Source organism: Diospyros lotus, chromosome 6, assembly GCF_014633365.1.
Source record: "Diospyros lotus cultivar Yz01 chromosome 6, ASM1463336v1, whole genome shotgun sequence".
In the NCBI taxonomy this organism is placed as follows: domain Eukaryota; kingdom Viridiplantae; phylum Streptophyta; class Magnoliopsida; order Ericales; family Ebenaceae; genus Diospyros; species Diospyros lotus.
The window spans coordinates 10970724-10994313 of record NC_068343.1 but is presented as its reverse complement, the minus strand read 5'-3'; the positions used below and the strand labels follow the sequence as shown (position 1 = coordinate 10994313).

General features: G+C 37.3%; 2 protein-coding genes across 2 annotated transcripts; both read left to right on the top strand.

Moving 5' to 3' along the window:
• The first annotated feature begins 113 nt into the window (after positions 1-113).
• LOC127804208 (endoglucanase 10-like) lies at positions 114-18633 on the top strand. Its single transcript, XM_052341019.1, has 7 exons — positions 114-1517; positions 1852-2135; positions 2633-3070; positions 3164-3311; positions 3530-3696; positions 3803-4046; positions 18495-18633. The coding sequence occupies exons 1-7, from the start codon at positions 1304-1306 to the stop codon at positions 18506-18508; spliced, it is 1509 nt and encodes a 502-aa protein (XP_052196979.1). The 5' UTR covers positions 114-1303; the 3' UTR covers positions 18509-18633.
• On the top strand, positions 18498-22030 carry LOC127804210 (uncharacterized). Its single transcript, XM_052341022.1, has 2 exons — positions 18498-19357; positions 21567-22030. Exons 1-2 carry the CDS (start codon positions 18498-18500, stop codon positions 21739-21741), a joined length of 1035 nt encoding a protein of 344 aa, XP_052196982.1. The 3' UTR covers positions 21742-22030.
• The last annotated feature ends 1560 nt before the right edge of the window (positions 22031-23590 follow it).

Below are 23590 nucleotides of genomic sequence, written 5' to 3'. Positions count from 1 at the left end.
TGTCTGCGATTCAAAGACAAGCCATATGGGTTGATAAAGCCTGCTCATTCAAAAGGTCCAGTAATTCCTGGAGTTGTTTAATAAGACAGTATAATGAAACTAACGATGATTAGAGATAAACCGGCTAAGACCCTCTTAAGTATTGTAGCACAAAGGCTTTGTTAGGTCTAATAATCATGAGATAAATAAGTGGGCTTGGGCAAATCATCAACATGTAAAAATAAAAGAAGTCATGCAGGCGACGCTATAGGTTTAAACACAAATAGCTAAAGTCTAGAGTAACCAATACATTAATGCAAAATATTTTTATGGGCAATTTTCAGAATCAAGAATAATAAAATATTTGAAAATATTATTACTTCTCATACAAAATGATTTTTTTAATGCTTATTTTCTATTATTAAGATGTTTTAAGATAATTTTTTAAATTAAGTATTTGAATTGGTTCGCTAAAAATATTAGCTTAATCTAATTTTGGATTTGGAGAACTACTTGTTAATTGTTTTGTCACAAAGCAAACTGAAACCTATCCATATTTTATGGAAAAAAAAAGTCTGAATAATATATATCTAATAAAATGTGTCGTTACAGTTAAGGTTTAAACCCCTCTCTCTTTCTCAAAAATGAAAAAAAAAAATGGAACTGAAAGAGAATAAATCAGCAACTTTCAATCAATCCTTTTCAGTATATCAAGAGAGGAAACTGAAAGAAAATAAATCAGGAACTTTCAATCAATCCTTTTCAGTATATTAAGAGAGGAAAAGTTTTTTACACAGCTAAATCTCATGGATTGGTCTGGCCCTTTTGCAAGTTCTGCCAAATACATATAATTTCAATTAGGAGAATCTATGGAGTTCATCGTAGAATGCCAGCTGCTATTATCATATTTGTATTCTAGTTGCTAATCATTACAAGGAAAAGCCAATCATCAAACCGTAGGAAGACAATAACCTCTGTGTTCATCCATCTGGGTTTCAAACAAACGACAGCCCCGTCCGCCCGTTTCACCTCTATCCTCTGCGATTTTGGAAGCTGCCAGCTTCCTCAAACGGCATCTTCACCGGCAAAACCTTCATCTTCCCCCTGTAAATGCCGTGTTCTCCATCAAAATCTAAATCACTGAGAAAAACCATAAAACTCTAAATATCAATCCCATGGAAGACAATTCAGGGATCGGCCCATCGCATGCCTCGGATGCATTAGAAATAGTCCAGGAGGGGTAACCGGATCCAAACTACAAACCACATAGTTTTTTTTTTTTTTTTGTAAATACCCACATTGATTTGGGTGGTCTTGCGGAAATATGAAACCTGAACCAAAGTCCAAGGGCCGGGGCTGGTGTTGGTGGCTGCTTGTATTAGTGTTTGCAGCTCTGGTTGTATCAGCATCCCTGTTGACTCTTTGGAGGAATTTACATCGCTCACGCTCAGGCTCAGGCTCGAGGGATAATCATGCCCCTGTTGACAAATATGCTGCAGCTCTTCGCATTGCTTTGCAGTTCTTGGAAGTCCAAAGATGTATTAACTCATTCCCAGTCTCTACTCTCTATTTTTGAAAATCAAACATTTAGGGGAGAAGTGTTAGATAACTCTTCCTATTCTGTTTTGATAGAGAATCAAAAGCCCAATTTGATAGTGAATAGGGGATGGAGATAGGGATAGAAGACCCAATCCCATTAGAGCTGTCACTTTATAAATAGGCATCCCCGTTGCAGTTAAGTGCGAAGGTGGATGAACAGTGAAAAAATGTGAAGAAGAAGGAAGGGAATTTGCATAAAGAATGCAACTTTGAATGTAGGCATTATGTTTGTTAAAATGTCCAAATGTTGAGATGTTAAATTTGTGGTTGCAGCTGGCAAGTTGGTGAATAACAGGATCCATTGGAGAGGCGATTCTGGCATGCAAGATGGAAGTGAAGCAAATTTAGATCTATCTAAAGGGCTGTATGATGCTGGGGATACAATTAAGTTTGGTTTTCCCATGGCTTTCACTGCCACAATTTTGTCTTGGTCCATCCTTGAGTACGGACACCATATGAAAACAATGAATGAGTTGGAGCACGCCCAAGACTCGCTTAAGTGGATCACTGATTATCTTATCAATGCCCACCCTTCTGATAATGTACTCTATATTCAGGTTCACAACTCTGTCTTTGAACTTGAATTATAATATTTTTTGCCTTTTGACATGTTCTAGGTATGTCATAGTTACTGGTTAATGCGATCCTTAAGAGGATTTAGCTTGACTTCTTGTTGATGGAGTTTGAGAAGATGAAGAAATAAACAAAGTTAGAAACGATGAGTCTTCATTCAAAATGATTGTATTCCCGTTAGAACCTCCTATTTTCATATGCTTCTAAGGTAACCTTGGTTGTATTCACGTTCAAATTGAAGCATAATCTTCATATAAAAAGAATTTCATTCTAGTTTCTGATATCAACAAATTTAGATTGCTTTTGAAACCTGAATCAATCTTGATATGAACTCCAGAAGAATTTTCCAGGCCTTGCTTAATAATTTTCCTTTTCCCTGAACAAGATTTTCATTAAGCCATACATAAATTTGTCAAAAGCCTAGGATTGAAGTTTGATCTTCTTAATCGTTATTTCTGCTGGTATGTGGATTATGAAAAAGGTGGGTGATCCGGAAATAGACCACAATTGTTGGGAAAGACCTGAATTCATGGCAGAAGAGAGGCCGCTTACACAGATAAACACAACACATCCTGGCACAGAAGTTGCAGCTGAAACTGCGGCAGCTATGGCATCTGCATCTCTGGTTTTCAAGAAAATCAACTCCACTTACTCAAAATCGCTCCTTAAGCATGCCCAGCAATTGTTTGTTTTTGCTGATACCTATAGAGCCTCTTACAGCATCAGCATCCCTCAAGTTCAGACATACTACAATTCTACAGGATATGGAGATGAACTCTTATGGGCAGCTTCATGGCTTTATCTTGCAACTGCAGATCAGTCCTATCTTAGATATGTTTCTGGTCAAAATGGGAATGCATTTGCTAATTGGGGAAGTCCGACCTGGTTTACTTGGGATAACAAACTAGCTGGCGCCCAGGTACGGGTTCGGCGATGCCAATGTTAATATCATGAAATTTGTATTACTTTCTTAAACAGCACCAAGAACAAATGAACTTTTTTTTCTTAGCAGGTTCTGTTATCAAGAATAGGTTTCTTCTGTGCAGAAGGGATCTCAACTGAAGAAAATGTCGGCCTCCAGATGTACAGGAGAACAGCCGAGGCAGTGATGTGCATGCTGCTGCCAGTTTCACCAACATCCTCATCCCGAAGAACAGATAGTAATACTCTTCTCTGATGTTATTTGATCATAACAATCAACTTCTCCTATCATGCCTTAAAACCAAAAGTGCCAGCTGAAGGTGGTGTCTTTGTGTCACTGAACCAAGAATATACCCACGACCTCTCCAGTAGATTAACGATCTTGAATTGCATCATGCCACGTATCTTGAAAAGTCTTCTTTACTCTTTAGTGAATTTACCTCCAATTCTGATGCAGGTGGACTGATATGGGTGAGCCCCTGGGACGCGTTGCAGTATCCCGTAGCCTCTGCATTTCTGGCAGTCCTCTTCGGTGATTATATGATCAAGTCTCAGATTTCAACTCTCTACTGCAATGGGGAACTATACAAGCCAGCTGACCTGCGGAATTTCGCCATTTCACAGGCATGCTCTTCTACCTCTACTATCTGAAGCTGCACAATCTTAGTCTCTGTCTTACTGATATCTCCAATGCCACTATACTTGGATGATTGCAAATTCATGTTTTCAGGCAGATTATGTGCTGGGAAACAATCCGATGGAGATGAGCTACTTGGTCGGGTTCGGCGAAAAATACCCTCAATTCGTGCATCACAGAGGGGCTTCAATTCCTGTCAACGCCACAACTGGGTGCGCTGATGGCTTCAAATGGCTTTACTCGGCCGATCCCAATCCAAATACAGCATTTGGAGCTCTTGTTGGAGGGCCAAACTTGAATGAAACTTATGTTGATTACAGGAACAACTCGATCCAAGGTGAAGCTACCACTTACAACTCTGCTCTCATTGTGGGTCTCCTCTCTGGACTGGTCACAACTTCTCCAGTATCCCTGTCTTTTGCATGATGCTCAAGTTCATGCCACATTTTTGTACAGTAAGATGATAATTGTATTGCTCGTAATGATCCTGGCAAATAGTTAATTTTGTTAAGAAAAAATCAACGTAGAAACATGAATCTTCAACATGATTGATTGCCTGGAGCACCATCTTACAGCACAAAGTATGGTTTATACAAGTTGCATGAGAGGCTTACCTTGGGTGTGCTCCCAAGCCACAAAATGATGTAACCGACGTTAAGAATGTTCATACTCACAAGAGTTTTAATTAATTACCCCATTGTTTGCTCATAATCCTTTATGGGATTACATTAATTTATATATGCTCTTTAAATAACAAATTTACCACTGGATATTATTTTATCTTAGACCAACCCAACCCTATCATGATATTGTTGCTGCTAAAATTAGAAAGACAACCTTGGTTTGCTATTTTGGCATAATGATCCACGGAACAACTATTTTGGCATAAAATTAGTAGGTATAGGGAGAAAATTGTAATAATTATTGTTGATGTTTAACGTAATTTTAATAATTATTTTTTATATAATTTAAAAAATAACAATAACATCTTATACTATTAAATTAATAGATAAAATGATCATTTAATTATTTTTTATATAATTTAAAAAATAAAAATAAAAAATAAGAAATAAATCTACCCAAATTTAATCTGTATTAATAAGGTTTTTCTTGATAGATATTTTGAACTTGAATTTGAATTCAAAATAAATAGCAAGTTTAAATATGAGTGTGATGATAAAAGAGATTGGATTGTATAGGCCCAATCTTAACCTTTTTTTTAAGGTCGAATATCGACTCTCTTTTTAGACTCAATCTTGGTCTTCCTTCTAAACTCAATCTTGACCCAGCGCCAGCCTACCACAGCATTATTATAGAATCTCCATTGGGTATCTGTGCGGCCACCTCAGATTCCATCCTTATTGATGACGGATCCCATCAATATTAATGAAAGTCTTGTTATCACCATGTTATCACCTATGAACCTTCACCAGTGTCAGATAATCAATCTCATCACCTGTAGACACACGACGCATACATGTAGGAGAATACCTCATCCTCCTCCTATATTAGCCAACTCTTCTCAAAGTTAAGGTATTTTTTGATCTCTGACTTATTGATATATGGTTTTTTCTCTACTTTCTTACTTACTTGAGTGTCGGAATATTTGTAGGTGTCAGTCGCCCCTCAGATAAATCCGTCATTAGAGGCTGCTCTTGTCGTTGTGACTCTATCTCCAATCATTCTCTGACCATCCCATATCAATCAACTTAGATTTGATTCGAAATTCATCTTGAAATAGAAAAAAAAGAGAAATGAGGAAAAAATATTGTAATATAAATATAATTTGATATTTTTTATGTTTAATAGAGTTAATTATATGATAAAAATAAATTGTAACATAATATTAAATATTAAGAGTAGTTGTTATATTTTTTAAATATTAAAAATATTTTCATAATTATCTTAAAATTTAAAAATATTGCATATAATTTTTTCTAATAAAAAACATTCCAAGGGGTACATTGCAATCCGATTGAAAAAAGAAGGTTGAGAGGGGAAAGCAACCAAAGGAATATTATTCCAGCGCCCCCCTCCCCCCCCCCCCCCCCCCCCTCTCTCGTTTCTTTATTCTTTGCAATAATTTCTTTGTGTTGGCAACTTTTGATTTCTCCGGATTCCGGAGCGCGTGTTAAAACACAATTATCATTCGCTGCTCCGTCTCTCTCTCTCTCCCCTCTCTCTCTCTTCGAGTCAAAGCCCGTCGGGAGCTCCCAAATTCTCCATAAATCAGAAGGTAACACGTCTTAGGATCAGAATTTGTTTTGGTTTCCACGAAAAGTTCATTTGTCTGTCTTCAATTGCCAATCTGACGCTGTTGATTCGTGCGTGCTTGTGTTTTTGGCTTGCATTTTTCCCCATTTTAGCATAATTATATGTTTTGTTTCCTTACTGCAATACGGGTTTCATGTAGTATTCATCTCTTCAAGATTTAGGGTTTGGTCGAGAACGCAGGATCAGGAGGATGGTTTTTGGTTTTGGATCACTGAAATCGAACCATTTCCACGACGTGGACAAAGTAGGGTTTTATCAATGTCCTATGTAGTTTGGGCTTTCCCGAGTTTGCGTGAGTGCTTTGAGCTTTTCTTTTCTTGTCTCTTTTTTCCTACTTCTTGTTTTTGGGTGGGATAGTTTCCTTCATTTTTTCGTGGCAGAAACATGGCCTTTTCTGAGCATCACTATTTTGCGATTGGGATTTCTTGCTGTTATTGAGAATTTGAGATATTGGCCTTCATATCTATGAATGTTAGAGCATCTGTTATGGGTGTGTATGGCACTGTGAACGCATGCTTCATGTCTATGTAGTGTGTAGTTTTATGCTGAAGGTCATGTGGGGTTGAGTTTAGGTTTTGTTCCGCTGCTGTCTCCCCTGTGTCATGCAGTTATTTGCAATTCTCAAGATCATTGACCTCGATCTGAATGTGAGTATATTATTCATGGGTATATGTGGCACTATGCATGCATGCTTCATATGGCATCTACCTCCAAATGTTCATGGATTTGTGCTACCACCCACTTGCATGGTATTACTTTTTGGGTTTGTTTTCCTTAATGCTTTTAGCTGTTAAAGTTTAGTTGCTTGATTATAGACTGTTAGAGTAGAACACAGCAATCCCCAAGTTTCTCACAACCGAATGACTCACAGAAAGAATACGCCACACTTACAAGAACCCAAACGATATAGCGAACAAACAAGAATAAAGAAAAACAGTATGAACAAGAGATTTATCCTGGTTCAGTCCTAAAATATGGTACCTACATCCAGACTGAGGCTGCCTCCTTCCAATCCACTATCTTGAGAAAAACATTAGGATTATTACAAAGGGTACCCGAATCCACACTCAGACCATATACCCTGAAAGTTAACTGGATCCCCTGAGATTACAAAGCTATCCCCAGCCTTACTCTCAACCTCTCAATTGATCCCAACCCACAAGATAGAAACATGAATTAATTATTTTTCCTTCACCTATATGTTATCAATTTTGCTTTGAAATACCAAAATATACTAAAATTGAGTATGTAATTTTGTATGGTTTTGTTTTATTATTATTGTTGTTAGTAACATGAAGATGTATTTTTAAGCAACAACTGTGCATGCTTATGTAGTATAATAGAACTCTTCCAATATAGATAATTCCTTTTTTCCAGTCCATCCTATGCAACAAACTATATTTCAAAATTTCATCCATGATTGACAGGGTTCAATTGTTGGTTACTTTGATTGCCTCTTTTCATGCTTGGGTTTCAACTGTACCCATTGTGAAGATTAAATAATGTCTCAGTGATTTCTAGGGAATCAATCTATTTTAGGGGGAATGTTATTAGTGTCTTGTTGGATGCCATGGCAGGAGGGAGATAAGGTTTTCTAATGTTGATGTTTGGCTGGAGATTATGGAGGAAAGATGTAATAACTATAACAGTGCATTTGGAGGAGGGGGATACAATGGAAATGGATGGAAGAAGTTCTCTTGTTTGGGAAAAACGATAGTAATAGAATGGAAATGGATGGAAAAAAACTCTAAAGCCCTACTCTTTTTTTCTCCCTCAATTTGGGGAGTATGGATGGAAAACTTGTGTGTTTTGATGAAATTAACCTTAATAGTTTTTCAAATATTCAAATTTGCCCTTGACTTAATCATACTCTCTTTTCATTAAAATGGCATAATGGTCATTTGTTGTTTAATATCTTTCAGTTCACCCATTTCCATTGCTTTCCCAAATAAGAAGCCTTTTCTATTACTTTCCATCCCCTACTCTCCCAAACAATAGGAAAATATTTTTCCATTCCATTCATTTCCATTTTCCCTTATTAAATCTCTCCCAAACAAGGGCCCAGAGGGAGCACTTGGGAAATCTTATTGGGTAAATGCCATTATTGGGCCACAAAAGAGCTACAACAACATATCAAGTCTTAATCCCACAAAAGAGCTACATTTGGGCAATTCCTAAAGTATTATCATCAAGCTTGTTTGCACCTCCAAAATGGGTTGCATGCCGCCAAGTCCTATGCAAATGAACTTGAACTCATTTGAATGACTTAATTAAATTATGGTATTCAAGCACTATTAAATTAGGCATTACACTTTACTGAAGGGAGACAGTTGTGCCTGTGCCTCAGCCTGGCTCTAAATCTAATAATCCAGTAGCAGGTTTAGGGTTTTCACCTGGTGGCATGTAGAAGTGTTTCTACAGTGATGTCTGCAAAATATCCTATGATTTTGCGGGAGATGCCTTCAAGATCAGTAACATCTATAATAGTTTTTATTACTTTGACATGCATTCACTAGAGTCTAGGGGTTTCCTGAAGAACCTGTGAACCTGCGAACTGGACCTGATTGACCTTATTTCAATCTAGATGGGTTGTCAGTCCCTATTTTAAGAACTGGCTGCTTTGGTTTGATTACTGGATTAGAAGCTCATTCTCAGTTCCGGACTAGAAACCAAGTGTCAAGCACCCGAGCTTGACTTGTGGTTATCTTGAAGATAGAATTGGGAGAATAGGAGAAATAGAGAGAAATGGAAGAATCAGACAGAATAAGGGAGAATAACAGAGAGAGATGGAGGATTAGACAGGAAAAGAAAGACGGAGAGAGAGAGAATCTCAGGTAGAAGGGAATAGCTTTTAATTCATACAAAAAACATAAAATCAGCCAAGAGGTTATAGCTTTATATAGGAAACTGACCAGCAATTATTTGTGGTAGCTACCACTCTCCCACTACCAATAACTGTTCCTAAACACTACAAAACTCTCTCTAATATGTAAATAACTAACTAATACAATTTTGTAGAAATAAAAATAAAATGTAACTAGCCTAAATCGTGACATTCCCTCCCCCTTAAAGATTTCTTGTCCCCAATAACTCATCGTCCAGCCCACTGCGTCAGCCAATCCCTGCAACATCTCTCCCTTCTTCACCTTCATCCAATCCTTCCATATTCGACATTTGCCTTTTGCATTGGTGGCCTGGACTGCATTGCTCTCCACACCTGTAGCACAACCCTTGTTGCCTCCTCTGATCCATGGCCAGGGATTTTGCTGAAGTATTAACCCTAGGATTCCATCCTGATGTTGCAGTCCCTAGATTTCCTTCTAACTGTTGATTTGTTGAAGGTTCAATTTCTGCTAGGATGTGGTGCCTTTTAAAGATTGCTTCCAAGGCCATTTCTTGTAATCTTGCCTTCTTGGCAACCTTTTTAACAGTTGTAGGCTGCATCATTTTAACTGTGGGCCTCAGTTCATCTTTTAAACTGCTCGTAAAGTTGGAAACAAAATATCAGTCAAGGTTGGTTGTGCGTGCATTCAACATTAAGGACCTCAACTCCTCAAAACATATTTGGCGGTCTAATACCGATCCTTCATGTTTCAACTTATTGAATCCTCAATTGTATCGGCCATAGATTTCTCCCCAAACCTATCACAGAGGTCTTCCACAAATTTGGTCCAGTTTGCCTCCACCCTCACCTTGCTCCCACCCTTGGAACTATGCATCAGCCATTTCATTGAAGTAAGCTACTGCAAGGTTAATCTTCTAAGTTTTGGCCACATTATAATATTGGGAAAACCTCTCACACCTCCTAACCCACCACCTGGGTCTAACATCTTCAAATATGGGAATTTCCAATCTAGGTAGAGGTGTGTGTTGGTGATTTGGGTGGGATCCCCTTGCCTGGAATGCTAGGTCTGTTACCGGTTGTTCCTCATCTTCTTGTGACGTGGAAGCATGAGGAAGAGTGCCTGCTCATGTAAAGATTGGTTCTGATATGACTCTTGGAGGAAAATCTTTCGATAGGCTGGCCTGGGGCAACTTGGAAAACATCCTCAGGATCTTATCCAATTTGTGGCCCATGTTAGCTACTTCCTTCTCCAGTTATTGCACAACCTCTCTGGTGGCAGCATTGGTGGTTGTGTTCTCCTCCCGGAAGCGACCCAACTCTTCCCGAGTCTGCCACAAACCCATCTCCATAGCCTCCAACCTTGTCTCTATCTTCTTCGTGCGGGTTCCCTCCGCCATTACCTCAATTGATTTCTTCCAACTTCAGCCTGAACAACCAACGTAACTGCCTCTAAATTTCGGTTACTGCCTTTGAACTGCTTCCAAGAACCAGCTTGTCTTGCTTGCCTGCAAATTATTGAGTGAAAATGCCTAGATCTAGCTAAGAATCGGTGCTCTAATACCAATTTGTCAATAACCCGGCTTGACTTGTAATTATCTTGAAGATAGAATCGGGAGAATAGGAGAAATAGAGAGAAATGGGGAAGAATCAGATAGAATAAGGGAGAATAACAGAGAGAGAGATGGAGGATTAGACTGGAAAAGAGAGAGAGAGAGAGAGAGAGAGAGAGAGAATCTCAGATAGAAGGGAATATCTTTTAATTCATACAAAAAACATAAAATCAACCAAGAGGTTACAGCTTTATATATGAAGCTGACCAACAGTTATTTGTGGTAGTTACCACTCCTCCACTACCAATAACTGCTCCTAAATACTACACAACTATTTTTAATCTGTAAATAACTAATTAATACAATTTTGTAGAAATAAAAATAAAATTTAACTAGCCTGAACCGTGACACCAAGCACAACACAGACCTAAAATTATACATATTTATTGCCTTGCTTCAGTCGTCAAGTGCTCCAGTTGTCATAGGTTATATATAGGTCAAATAAATGTATTTCTTCTTTGATGCTGGAATGAGGAAAACAAAAAGATACAAAATTGAGAGAAATGCCAAATAGCTAAGGGTACGAAGTTGATTTTCTCACCCATCATTTCTTGGCATTTTCCTCCATGATAAAAGGTTTATGGACAGCAGATGATTATATATAGGGCAAACAAATGCTTTTCTACTTTGATGTGGAAATCAGAAAAAAAGAGACAAAATTGTGAGACACACTAAACAGCTAAGATTACAAAATTTTGATCTTCCCCAGTCACCAATTCTTGGCTGCTTGATTCCACCATGATCACAAGGTTTATATACAGAACCTGTCTCTATTCTGTTCTGGGTCATTTATGGATCTGTTTTTGTGCTCTTGTATTTGAATTCATTTCTGACCATATGCATTTGTGCACAATTATTTTATCCCATACCATCAAAATTAATTCATACAGAAACTTGTATTTGGATCAAATAATGTTATACAAGGAGCTGGTTAATGTGTGCCCTTTTATCTACTGTTCTTTGCTTTTCTTGCTTGATTTATCATACTTACAGTTGCATTTGAGAAGGTTGATATGAAGGTGAAGAAATGAGACTTGTTCTATGTGTAAGTTGCAATTGTGAATTATCCCACATCAAAGACAGAGAGGTATTTTGTTTTTATAAGGATCCATGAAGGAGAGTGGTGCTTGTGTGTGGCTACTACAATAACCAAGATTTAGTAATGTGTGGTTGCCCCAAGCTGGGGACAGATTTGGAGCAACATTTTGAAAGCCTTAGGTGGTGTTATCTTCGTGTTTCAGTTTTGGCTTTTGAATTCATTTTCAATTTTGTGTTTTAAGTGTCTATTTTGAGATTGCTGAAAATATATTCTTTTTGTCATTCTGAAAAACTGTTTCTCAAAACAGAAAACTGAAAAACGCGTTTACTTTGGAATTTTGAAAAAAATTATTTTATGATATTTTATTTAATGAATTTGATTATTCAGTAAATTATAATAGTTTAATGCTAGTATATTATTAAATAATATATACATTTTGAAGTTAGTGAATCTTGCAATATTTTTTTTTTCATTACAAAAATAAAATGCAAAAAAAAAAAAAATTCCAACGGCTAGATTGAACAGAGAGAGCTGATCTGGATAGAAAGGGTAGAGAAGATGAAGAGGCACTGGCTGAAAATTGTAGAGAAGGCAAAGATGCAGTTGTTGTGGTGCTTCACAATGGTCTTTTTTAGTGGCGAAGGAGGCGGTGGTTGGGTCTCAATGGTGGTTATCGGGCGGCGATGGTGATGTAGATGTGATGATTGGAAAGTGTCAAGAATGACGTATAGAATGGTTATCAATCTTATTCTTCCCTTGAAGGGTTAGATGAAAATATATACATGATTTCCTACCATATTAGGAAGTTTCTAAGGAACATAAATACAACAGAAATAGGAAAGTTTCCAAAACTGATTAGGAAACTTAGGATACAACAAATATACATCAATCTATCTTCTAGAGAATATATTATTGATTTAGGAAACCAATATCAATCATTAACTGTCAATCACACACTGCCAATACACTGTCAATCAAACCCAATCACTGAGCCCAATTTTGTCCAAGAATAAGCTACTTCCTTGTTGACACTCCCCCTTAAGATTGGGAGTGGATATCATACATTCCAATCTTGCTCATTAATCTGTGAAAACCAACTGTAGGTAGTCCTTTAGTCAACCCATCTGCCAATTGATTACTCGAGGAGATATAAGGGGTACAAATTAAGTCATTGTCTAGTTTTTTTTTAATGAAATGCCTATCCACTTCAACATGTTTTGTTCTATCATGTCGATCTGGATTATAAGCAATGCTGATTGCTGATTTATTATCACAATAAAGTCTCATAGGTATTGTCCACTCAATCTTGAGATCTTCCAACAATATTTTCAGCCACAATAACTCACACATTCCTAGTGCCATAGACCTAAATTCAGCCTCTGCACTAGATCGGGCCGCAACACACTGCTTTTTGCTCCTCATGTCATCAAATTTCCTCCTAAAAAGATACAATAGCCTGATGTGGACCTCCTATCCACAAGAGATCCTACATAGTTGGTATCCGTGTAGGTTTCAAGTGACATAGCCTCTCTCTTTTTGAACAAAATACCCTTTCCAAGTGTCCGCTTTAAGTAATGTAGGATCCTATACATTGCCCTTAGGTGAACCTCCTTGGGGTTGTGCATGAATTGGCTTACAACTCCCACTGCATAAGCAATGTCTAGCTGAGTATGAGCTAGATAGATTAACTTCCCAACCAACCTTTGATAGGATTCTTTATCAATTATGTTGTCTTCTAGAGCTTCCCCCAACTTGTGATTTGGTTCAATGGGTGTGTCAATCGCCTTGCAACTAAGCATTCCAGTTTCGGTTAGGAGATCTACTATATACTTTTGCTAAGAAATAAATACTCCCTCTTTTGAATGTGCCACTTCTATGCCCAGAAAATATTTCAACCTCCCCGAATCTTAATTTCAAATTCACTTAGCAAGCACTTCTTTAACTTGCTCATGCCTTCTTTATCACTGCTAGTGACCACGATGTCATCCATGTATACTATAAGAACGATGACCCCCCCTGTGGCCGAGTGTCGAATAAAAAGAGTGTGATCTCCTTGGCTTTGCTTATATCCCATGCCAAGCATCTCATTTGTAAACCGACCAAACCAGGCCCTTGGGGATTGTTTCAATCTATAGAGGTCTTTTTTCAGTTTGCATGCCATCTTTTCCTTAGTTGTTGGACCATAACCTAGTGGTACTTCCATGTAAACTTCCTCTTCCAATTCTCCATGCAGAAATGCATTTTTGACATCATATTGTTGTAGTGGCCAACCTAGATTAGCTGCCAGAGATAGGAGAATCCTGATTGTGTTTAGCTTTGCAACCGGTGCAAAGCTATCGAGGTAGTCTACCCAATATACTTGTGTACACCCCTTAGCCACTAACTTGGTTTTGTATCTATCCAAGGACCCATCAAACTTATATTTCACCGTATACACCCATTTGTAGCCTATTGGATTCTTCCCTTTAGGTAATTGCACAAGCTCCCATGTTTGTTTTTTTTTAAGGGTTGCCATCTCAGCTTCCATAGCATTCTTCCAATTCTTATTCCCTACTGCCTCAGAAAAAGTTTTTGGGATAGGAATAACATGAAGATTGGTAAAAAAAGCTTTGTGTGGGGATGACAACTTGGAGTAGGATAAGAACAAATGTAAGGGATGTTTGGTACAGGTTCTAGTACCTTTTCTAAGTGCAGTAGGCTAATCGAGATCACTATTAGAGGTGTTTGTCTCAGTTGTAGATTCAGTAGGTTCAACAGGCTCATCGTCAGGTATTAAAGAATAATCAAAGGGATTACCTGGTGATTTATTTATAGGACTGTCTAATCTATCAGTGTTGTTCGGAGCAGGATTAGGGCTTGCTTTAGATGCTGAGACTTGCATAGGTGCAGGGTAGCCTTTTCCTTCTCGAGTACACCTGCAGTGGTTGAGGAGTTTTTGGTGAAGATTCTTCTAATGTCATACCTAGTGAGTCCATCAAAGTAGTTGAGGGAATTGTGGAGGAAGATAACTTAGGGTCAGTAAAAATAAAGGATTGATCCTTGACTGGAGCTGGGATCTGTTCCTAAGAATTGGAATGGCTAAAGGAAGGATTAGTTTATGCAAAAGTTATATCAGCTGACACAAAGAACTTCTTGGAGGGTGGATGATAGCACTGATAACCTTTTTGAGCAGGGGAATGTCCAATAAATATGCGCTTTATGGCTCGAGGATCCAATTTTCCTTTGTTAACAGTTGGGACATGAACATAGGACACACACTCGAATATCTTGGGTTTCTAGTGGCTGGATATATGAACATTGGGAAAGTATTTGGTTAACACTTGAATTGGACTATGGGATTCAAGAGTTTGTGAGGATAATTTGTTGATTGAAAAAGTAGTTGTTAGAGCTGCGTGTCCCCAATAATGTTTGTGAACATTATGGTGGAATAAGAGAGTTCTTATCACAACTAGTAGATGCTATTTTTTCTCTCGACCACTCCATTCTATTGAGGAGTGTAAGGGCAAGAAGACTCACATATAATGCCTTTTTGTTGAAAGAAAACAAATAGATTTTGATTGAAAAAATCCTTGGCATTATCGAACCTAAACCTTTTTATTTCTACCCCAAATTGGTTCTTAACCATATTGTAGAATATAGGGAATACTTTGCCTACCTCAGATTTTGTTTTCAACAGATATAACCATACCACCTTTGTGCAATCATCCACAAAAATAATAAACCATTGTGCCTCATAAATATTGGGAACACTTGATGGACCCCAAACATCGATGTGGATTAAGGAGAAAGGTAGAACAGATTTTTTATTAGATGGAGGAAAAGACACCTTCTTGTGTTTAGTAAACTCACATACAGAACAATGGAAATTCTTAGTACCTAAACCTTTAGATAAATCTGGAAACATCACCTTGAGAGTTTGAAAGGAAGGATGGCCAAGCCGGTAATGGTGTAGCCACAACTGGTCTTCGTTAGACTGAGCCATGCATGACATTAGAGGAAATTTCTCCATTTTTTCTTGTTCACTCGATGACTCTTCAAGGTAGTAAAGTCTAGCCCTGGCCCTAGCAAGCCCAATCATTCTCTTCATGCCCTGTTCCTGTATCTCACATAGATTTGAATGAAAAACAACACTGCAATTAGTGTCCAAAATGAGTTTTTGAATAGAGATGAGGTTGGTAAATAATTTAGGGACATGAAAGACATTCTTTAGGGTGAGATGTTCATTAAGGAGAACATCTCCTTGGCCAGCGACCGTGGTCAAAGAAGTGAAAGAACCATCTGCCATGGTGATCTTTTTGGAGCTAGAACAAGGGCTATGGTAATGAACAATTGGGAAAAATGAGTCATGTGATCAGAGGCTTTAGAGTCTAGGATCCAAGAGTTTTGGTGAACTATTTCTGAAGCATATAGGGAAAAAGAAGGGAAAGAAGTACCTGTGAGAGCAAGAGAGTAGGTACCTTTCTTAGCCTTCTTGTCAAGTGATCCCAAGAAATTCCTCAACCTTTCGATCTCAGCCTTGTTCAGTTCCAGTGCCTCTCCTGGTTCTGAATCCTTCTGTTCAGGGAGATGATGGCTGCTAGCCATGTACACCTAACCTTGCCCTTGGCTTCTTGATGGTCCTCCCTTGGGTGGTCTCCTGTGGAGCTTCCAGCGTTTCTCTATGGTGTGCCTAGGCTTCTTACGATAGGTTCACCATAAAGAGTCTCTATCCATGACTTTCTTTTCTTCTCTAGAACCTTCGCTCTAATTTTGTGTTTTCATGGACACCTAAGTAGAGCTGGGGAAGTTTCTAACATAACTCCCATTCTACTCTCTTCAGCACGCACTATGAAAATAACTTCATTTAAAGAAGGTAAATCCTCCTTACCGAGGATTTGTACCCTTACCGCATCAAAATTGATATTGAGACCAACTAGGAAGTCATCCGTCCTTTCCTTCTCCACAAATCTTTTATGCAAGGCAACATCCTCACTGCACTTCATCTTCAAGCATTGGTAATGATCTAACTTCTGCCATAGGGTCTGCAACAGATTAGCATATTCTGTAATGGTCCTTACACCTTGTTTTGTGCTTGCCACTTTGGTCCATATCTCGTAAATTTGTGCTACACCACGAACTTTGGAGTAGGTAAGCTTGATTGCCTCCCAAATGTCCTTGGTTGTTGTCAAGAACATTACCGTATCACTGATTTCTGGAACCATGGAGTTCCATAACCAGGATATTACCAAGGAATCCTCCTCATCCCATGCTGCAAACGCTGGATCTCCCTCCTGAGGACTCGTTCCTAATAAGTGGCTCAACCTCCCTTTTCCCTTTAGGAATGTGTGGATTAGTTGAGATCACTTCCAAGTAATTCTTACCATTCGACCAGTAAGCTGCTTGAAGATTTTGTCACTCTCTCCCTAATCCTCCACTATTGGTTCCAGCAAACGGTATTTCCGTTGTATTGCTGGAATCGGCCGAGTCTAGTATCGGGTTTAGAGTATTAGACATAAGGTCTAAAAAAAAAAAAAAAGAATTGATGAAGGCCACGAAGAAATTGGAAAAAACAGTGCCTATGATCTTAAGGGTTTGATACCATGTCAAGAATGACATAAAGAATGGCTATCAATCTTATTCTTCCCTTGAAGGGTTAGATGAAAATATATACAAGACGTCCTACCATATTAGGAAGTTTCTAAGGAACAGAAATAGGAAAGTTTCCAAAACTGATTAGGAAACTTAGGATACAACAAATATACAGCAATCTATCTTCTAGAGAATATATTCTTGATTTAGGAAACCAATATCAATCATTAACTGTCAATCACACACTGCCAATACATTGTCAATCAAACCCAATCACTGTCAGCCCAATCTTGTCCAAGAATAAGCTACTTCCTTGTTGACAGAAAGGCCTTGGCCGTTGATGGTGGTGGCTGGCTGCCTGGAGAATGGAGAGGACGAGGAGATGGTGGAGTAGGCAATGAGTGCAGAGAGAGAGAGAGGCTGTCCATTTTCTGCGTTTTGGGATTTTTCAGTATGTTTTGGTTGAAAACACTCAAAACAATTTTTTGTTGTTTTGAGTTTTCATTACAAAATTTTTCATTGTTTTCGAAAATGTACTTTTGAAAACATGAAAGTAAACACATTTTCACTATTTTGAGAAATTGAAAACTGAAAACAACTTGAAAATAACAAAGAGAACAGGCCCTTAAGGGCTGTGGTTCAGTCTTGGGTTGAAAATTTCAGAACAGATTAATAGCAGTTGGTAATGGTTTTAGCTTGAATCTGAACCGATTCAACCCATAATAATTCTACTAGAGTTGATATAATGTTTGTCTACTTTTTACCCTGATTCTGTTTAATACTCTTTTTTTTAGTCTTAACCAATGACTGTTACCCTGCCTTTGCCCTGTATACTTTTGATCTTGATTCTGTTGATGCTCTTTTTTAGACTTAAGCAACTACTTTTGTCCTAGTTTCTCCAGACATTTCCAATTTAGAGAATCCAATGTTCCCACTCCTAAAACAGTCTCCATGGTTTTGTGGAAAAAATGATGACAAGTTTATTCCTGTGATATTTTTTAGGAGATGTGGGCAAGTTTACTAGCACTTCCAGAAGGTTTTATTACCCTGCAATGCAGTTACTAGAGTTGGTATAATGTTTTGACCCTGATTACATTTGATGATGTTGCTTTGGTCTTGACCAACTACTTTTATTCTGATTTTCCCCTGTTTTTCCAACTTAGTGAATCCAAAGTTGCACAAATGTAAAAGCCATCCCAATAAATATCATTAAACATCATTAACAAGAATTATTTGCTTCTTTATTGATTGAATCTTCCTAGACAATACCTCGTGGAAATTAGGGAACTGTGGAGTTTCAAAATGTGTTCTTTCATGAAGACCATTTTCAAAACATTTGGCATGATTAATCCTTGTCTGCATCTTCATGCACTAGTCAACTGTTGATTACCAGTTTCTGCACATCGTAGGTTATTAAGTTCTGACAGACAGTTGTATACAATTTGGAAGGTGATGGCATCTGAGGAAGATATTGATTTATCAGCTTTGAAGTCTCAACTAAGCCAAACCCAAACAATTTGGAAGGAGGACATGGGAAAAAGCCAATCCCAGGTGGATTTTCTGCAAGCAAAACTGATGGAGGTAAAGACTTCAATACTGGAGTCTGAGGAAGGCACAAGAAAGGAGTTGGAAGTTCTTTGGCGAAGAGTCAAAACTACAGCAACACTCTTGACATATCTGAAATCAAAGGCAAGAATCATGTCTGTTCCTCATTTAGCTCATACATCATGTGGCATTAAGCAATTGGATGGAGTGGGGCTTGTTGACAGAAATGGTGTTCCAGTATCTGGTTGGTCTAGAAACATAGATCTTTCTTCCTTTGAAAGCTCAGATGAGGAGGAATGGATAAATATTATTATTCAGCGTGGCTCTCTTGATGAACAAGATGGAGTTTATATTGGTGAAGTACTAAAGAGTGTGCAAATGGTCACTGATGTGATGGAAACACTTGTCAAGAGGGTTATCATGGCAGAATCGGAAACTGCCATTGAGAAAGAGAAGGTGACATTAGGACTGGAGGAGATAAAAAAGAAGGCACTCCAAATAGAGAGCATGTCTGTGAAATTGGAGGAAATGGAAAGGTTTGCACTTGGCACAAATTGTATTTTAAATGAGATGCGACAAAGAGTTGAAGATTTGGTTGAAGAAACATCTAGGCAGAGGCAACGAGCAGCAGAAAATGAACAGGAGCTTAGTCGCGTGAAGCAAGATTTTGAATCCTTGAAATCTTACGTCAGTAGTCTTATCAGTGTTAGAGAAACACTTCTGTCATCAGAGAAGCAGTTTCAAACAATTGAGAGGCTCTTTGAGCGGTCAGTATGCATATTTTTTTACCATTTTATCAATGAAAATAATTTCTTAGGCCTTCTCTTTACTATCCCAATCACATATTGTTCAAAGGTTATAGTTGATTTCTATGCTGATATTATTTCCTATATACTCTGCATTTCCTTGCTTTATTGTTAAATCCATTGTTTCTTCTATCTGCTTCCTTCTGTGTATTTGTCTTTCAAGTAATTATCTAAAGGTGGGATGTATTACACACGCATCTTGTTCACATGGCAACCATGTTTTTCATCAGTTACTTTTATTAATTGTCATTGTTTCAAAGTGAAAAACTTAACTTCTTAGAGGTCTGACATAGAACCAAGTTATTTCTAAGAAATGGTGGAAAAAAATTACAAACATGAATTTATTTAACCATGCGTCAATCTCGAAAATTGGGATTAAGTGAGCTGGATGCTTAGATAATTGTGCCTAGTATAGCTTAGTTCATGTAACAATTTAGCTCATGTCTGTTCGTCCTTCCCTATCCTTGTCCTAATTGGTTTTATCCATATATGCGCCTCGTCTTTTTGCTTATGTTTCTTTTTCTGCATATTTACTTTTCTATTTGCTATCATTGCATTAATATCTTCCTATCTGATAGAAGAAAAGCCAATTCACTTCTTTCTTGTTTGTTGTTTCGATAGACATAAAGCATTTTTCATAATCTCAATTTTAGTATCACTGCTCCTTGTTTCTCCTGTGATTTAAATTCCCATAACTCCTTTCCATACATTTTATGAGCAAATGAGCTCCAATTGAAAGATATTGGGAAAGAAAAATACTTTGAAGATGCACCTGTTCACAGGCATGGACTACTGATATAGTTTCAAAGAAGCTGTTGCTGTTCTGATTAATGATTATGCAATTAATGAATTTATTAGGATTTCATTCAGATAGTAAGACAGGAAAATATTTTTCCTGTTCCCTTTCTCTGCATTTTGGACGTCTGAGAATCAGTGTAGGTATGAAAGTAAAATTATTTCTTTAAATACCTTGCCCTTTTTTTGTGTCAATAAGAACCTGCAGCCACTACCCTTTGGGTGTGCAGTTTAAAACTCACCAGGCACACAATAGCCCACAAACCACTCACACAGGGCTGGCACATTGAAATATGTAGAGAGATTTGTGTGTGTTTGTGTGTATTGGGGCATTTTGGGTAATCCATGAATTCTTTTGCTAATGTTGACATTTTTTTTTGCTTATCTTATTTACGGTTATCTAATGATAGAGAAATGTGATACAAATTATGGAAGGGGTAGTCAGTGTAATTTTTGAAACGTGAGGAGTACTCCCTGTTTTTGTAGCAAATTTCAAAGGTTTATTATGTATTTTATCCAAGAAAAAAAGAGTGCATTTTAAGTCTTAATCTTGAGCTGGTTTCTGTAACAAAATATAGTTTGAGCATGACTGGCTGGATTTGATTGCTTTTGTTTTAGGTGACATGCCCATGCAGTAAGTGACTTAATCTATTAAGCAACTAAGCTCGGATAATTTGCCTTAGATATACAACAACAATGAGGCGGACTGAAGCTGACATGGATTTGAAGAGAAAATTAAGTTTGAAAAGTAGTGTGAACTAGCAGTCACTTTTCTGTTACTGAATTTAAGGGTACTGTATTCTTCAGTTTGAATCACTTTAAAAGTATGAATTATTCAGTTTAGACAATTTAGGGGTGTTCTCAATTCATTAACTCGAGAATTGATAGTAATTGTCTTGCTAGTCATAATAAAGATCAGGATCTTGGTCCCACTTTCATTGTAGGTGTTGATGGAAAAATGGTGGGGGTGTGGGAAGGGTGTGTGTGATATCCCATTGAACGGCCATTGGGTGGGGCAATATATTCTTGATTTGGCCGTTGGTAAACTTAATTAGCTTCATGGGGAACCCATAATCAAGGAAAAACTTTTGCTTGAAGGGATTAGAGCAGGGCTTAAATCTTGTTCAAGCGGACTTAAGGCTACTCCAAACCAAGCCAAGCTTGACAAGAACAGCATTCAGATTAGGTTGGTCCATTTACAGCAGCAGTTAAAGGATGAACACGGGAGTTTTAGTTCTCCTATCTGTACTATTTATATCATGAGGAATAGATTAGCAATGAAATCGCCTGCCTCTTATTTCCTCTGCTATAATGTTGATACTATTCACACCAACTCCAGCTTTATGATCAACAATTTGCATTTGTTGGGAAACAGGTTAGTTGCAAAGACAACGCAATTAGAGAGTGAGAAAATGCAGAAAGAATCTGAAGTCCAGAAACTGATGGAAGAGAATGTGAGGTTGACTGCTCTACTGGACAAAAAAGAGGCCCAACTCTTGGCCATGAATGAACAGTGCAAGGTGATGGCCTTGAGTGCTTCAAATATCTAGTATCTCTCAAGGTCTTTGATTCCAGGCCACTTGGTTGTTCTGCCCGGCCCGCCTGCTGCTGCTGGCTTCATTCGGAGTTGGCTAGCAAATAATGTTGGGTCTGAAAATTTATTTGCGAATCTTTCTTGAAATGTACCATTCAGAGAAAGTCATCATCTTTAAGAATGCTATATATTGTGCTGTGTTTGGTGAGTTGTCCAAATTGCGTCTTGGCTGTAAATTCCACTATCTCAATTCCTTTTTAACCTCTCAACCAGTTTCTTCGTGTGCCTTGCATTGCACCGCCACATGACCAGTTATCTAATGATGTTCACCATTGGATCTCTGCCTTTCCCCAAAATGCTTGTCACCAACTGTTTCCATCATTTTACTAGTTGAACTGATTAGAGCAGCGTGAGAGATCATATCTGGATGCTCGTTAGCAGAGACAAATAAAAAATTAAACAGTTTAAGACAGCGATTTTATTCAACTGATTAGAATTTAATCCTCATCCCAGTTAGAATTTAGAATTCGTTCCAAGCATTTTACGCCTTCTTGATTGGGGATTTCTATTTTAATCATCTATACGTGTTCAATTATAAAAACAATTTAACTCTCTCTCTCTCTCTCTCTCTCTCTCTCTATATATATATATATATATGTTCTTAAATAAACTAAAAAATTTGTCAAAGGATATTAAAGATTACCATCCCTATTTAAGTTTCTATTTAGGTTTTAGTTATTTGTATTTTCAAGTAGAGCATATATGATGGACTTCTTGCAATGAGTGGTAAGGAGTTGAGTGTGTGCATTTGCGAGATCAAGTGAAATTTTCATCCATAAAAAAAATATGTTAAATATTGATATTTAAAAAATTACATTAATTCATAACCTTTAATTTGATGGGTATTTTGTTATAAAGCATAATATAAAACCTTTTAACATAAACATAGTATTGGATGATTTTATTTTAAAGGAATATTATTTTTTATTTGTGTTTTACGATTTGATCAATTTTGTAAGATAAGAGATAATCTCTCCTGTTTTTTCTTTTTCTTTTTATTTTTGGCTGTGATTTTTAAAAGACACTTTCATTTAAAGATATTATTTTAAAGGAATATTATATTATATGTTAATTTCTTAAGCAATGTCAAATTTCTTTCTTGCCATGGCTACTCCTTCCTACTACTCGTCTTGGCATTCGCTGTGCTTGGAAGAGAATAAATAATGATAGATAGTTGCTAATGAAAGAAGGGTTAATTACACTAATAATAATTAAATTTTATATTTTATTATTATTTGCTCACTGAACTTTGAAATATTACCTGTTAGTCATTGATATTTCAAAACTGTTACTGTTTAGTCACTGAACTTTAAAATGTTATCTATTAGTCACTGATATTTCAAAACTGTTACTGTTTAGTCACCGACCTTTAAAATATCACCTGATTAGTCACTAATATTTCAAAACTGTTTCTCATCTGTCACTTGTGAACTTAAAGTTCAATGACTAACTAGTGACGGATGAAAAACGATTTTGAAATATTAATGACTAATAAGTAATATTTTAAAGTTCAGTGACTAAGCAGTAATAGTTTTGAAATATCAGTGACTAATAGGTAACATTTTAAAGTTCAGTGATTAAGCAGTAATAATTTTAAAATATTAGTGACTAACAGGTAACATTTTAAAGTTCAGTAACCAAACAGTAATAGAATTCAAAATTTAGTTATTATTGGTGTAATTAACCCATTAAAAAAAGAAGGTCTTCAACAGCATCAGTATGACAGTAGGTAGTAGGCGTTGCGACCAACAATTTAATAAGAAAATACATTGTAAGTGTTTTAGCAATCTTACCGCAACCACTTC

Bases quoted from the DNA above. Each gene is read 5' to 3' on its own strand.
- LOC127804210 (XM_052341022.1), top strand. From the start codon at position 18,498: ATGGCATCTGAGGAAGATATTGATTTATCAGCTTTGAAGTCTCAACTA. The intron at 19,358-21,566 runs GTCAGTATGCAT...GTTGGGAAACAG, and splicing joins ATTGAGAGGCTCTTTGAGCG to GTTAGTTGCAAAGACAACGC.
- LOC127804208 (XM_052341019.1), top strand. From the start codon at position 1,304: ATGAAACCTGAACCAAAGTCCAAGGGCCGGGGCTGGTGTTGGTGGCTG. The intron at 2,136-2,632 runs GTTCACAACTCT...ATTATGAAAAAG, and splicing joins ATAATGTACTCTATATTCAG to GTGGGTGATCCGGAAATAGA. The intron at 3,697-3,802 runs GCATGCTCTTCT...TCATGTTTTCAG, and splicing joins GGAATTTCGCCATTTCACAG to GCAGATTATGTGCTGGGAAA.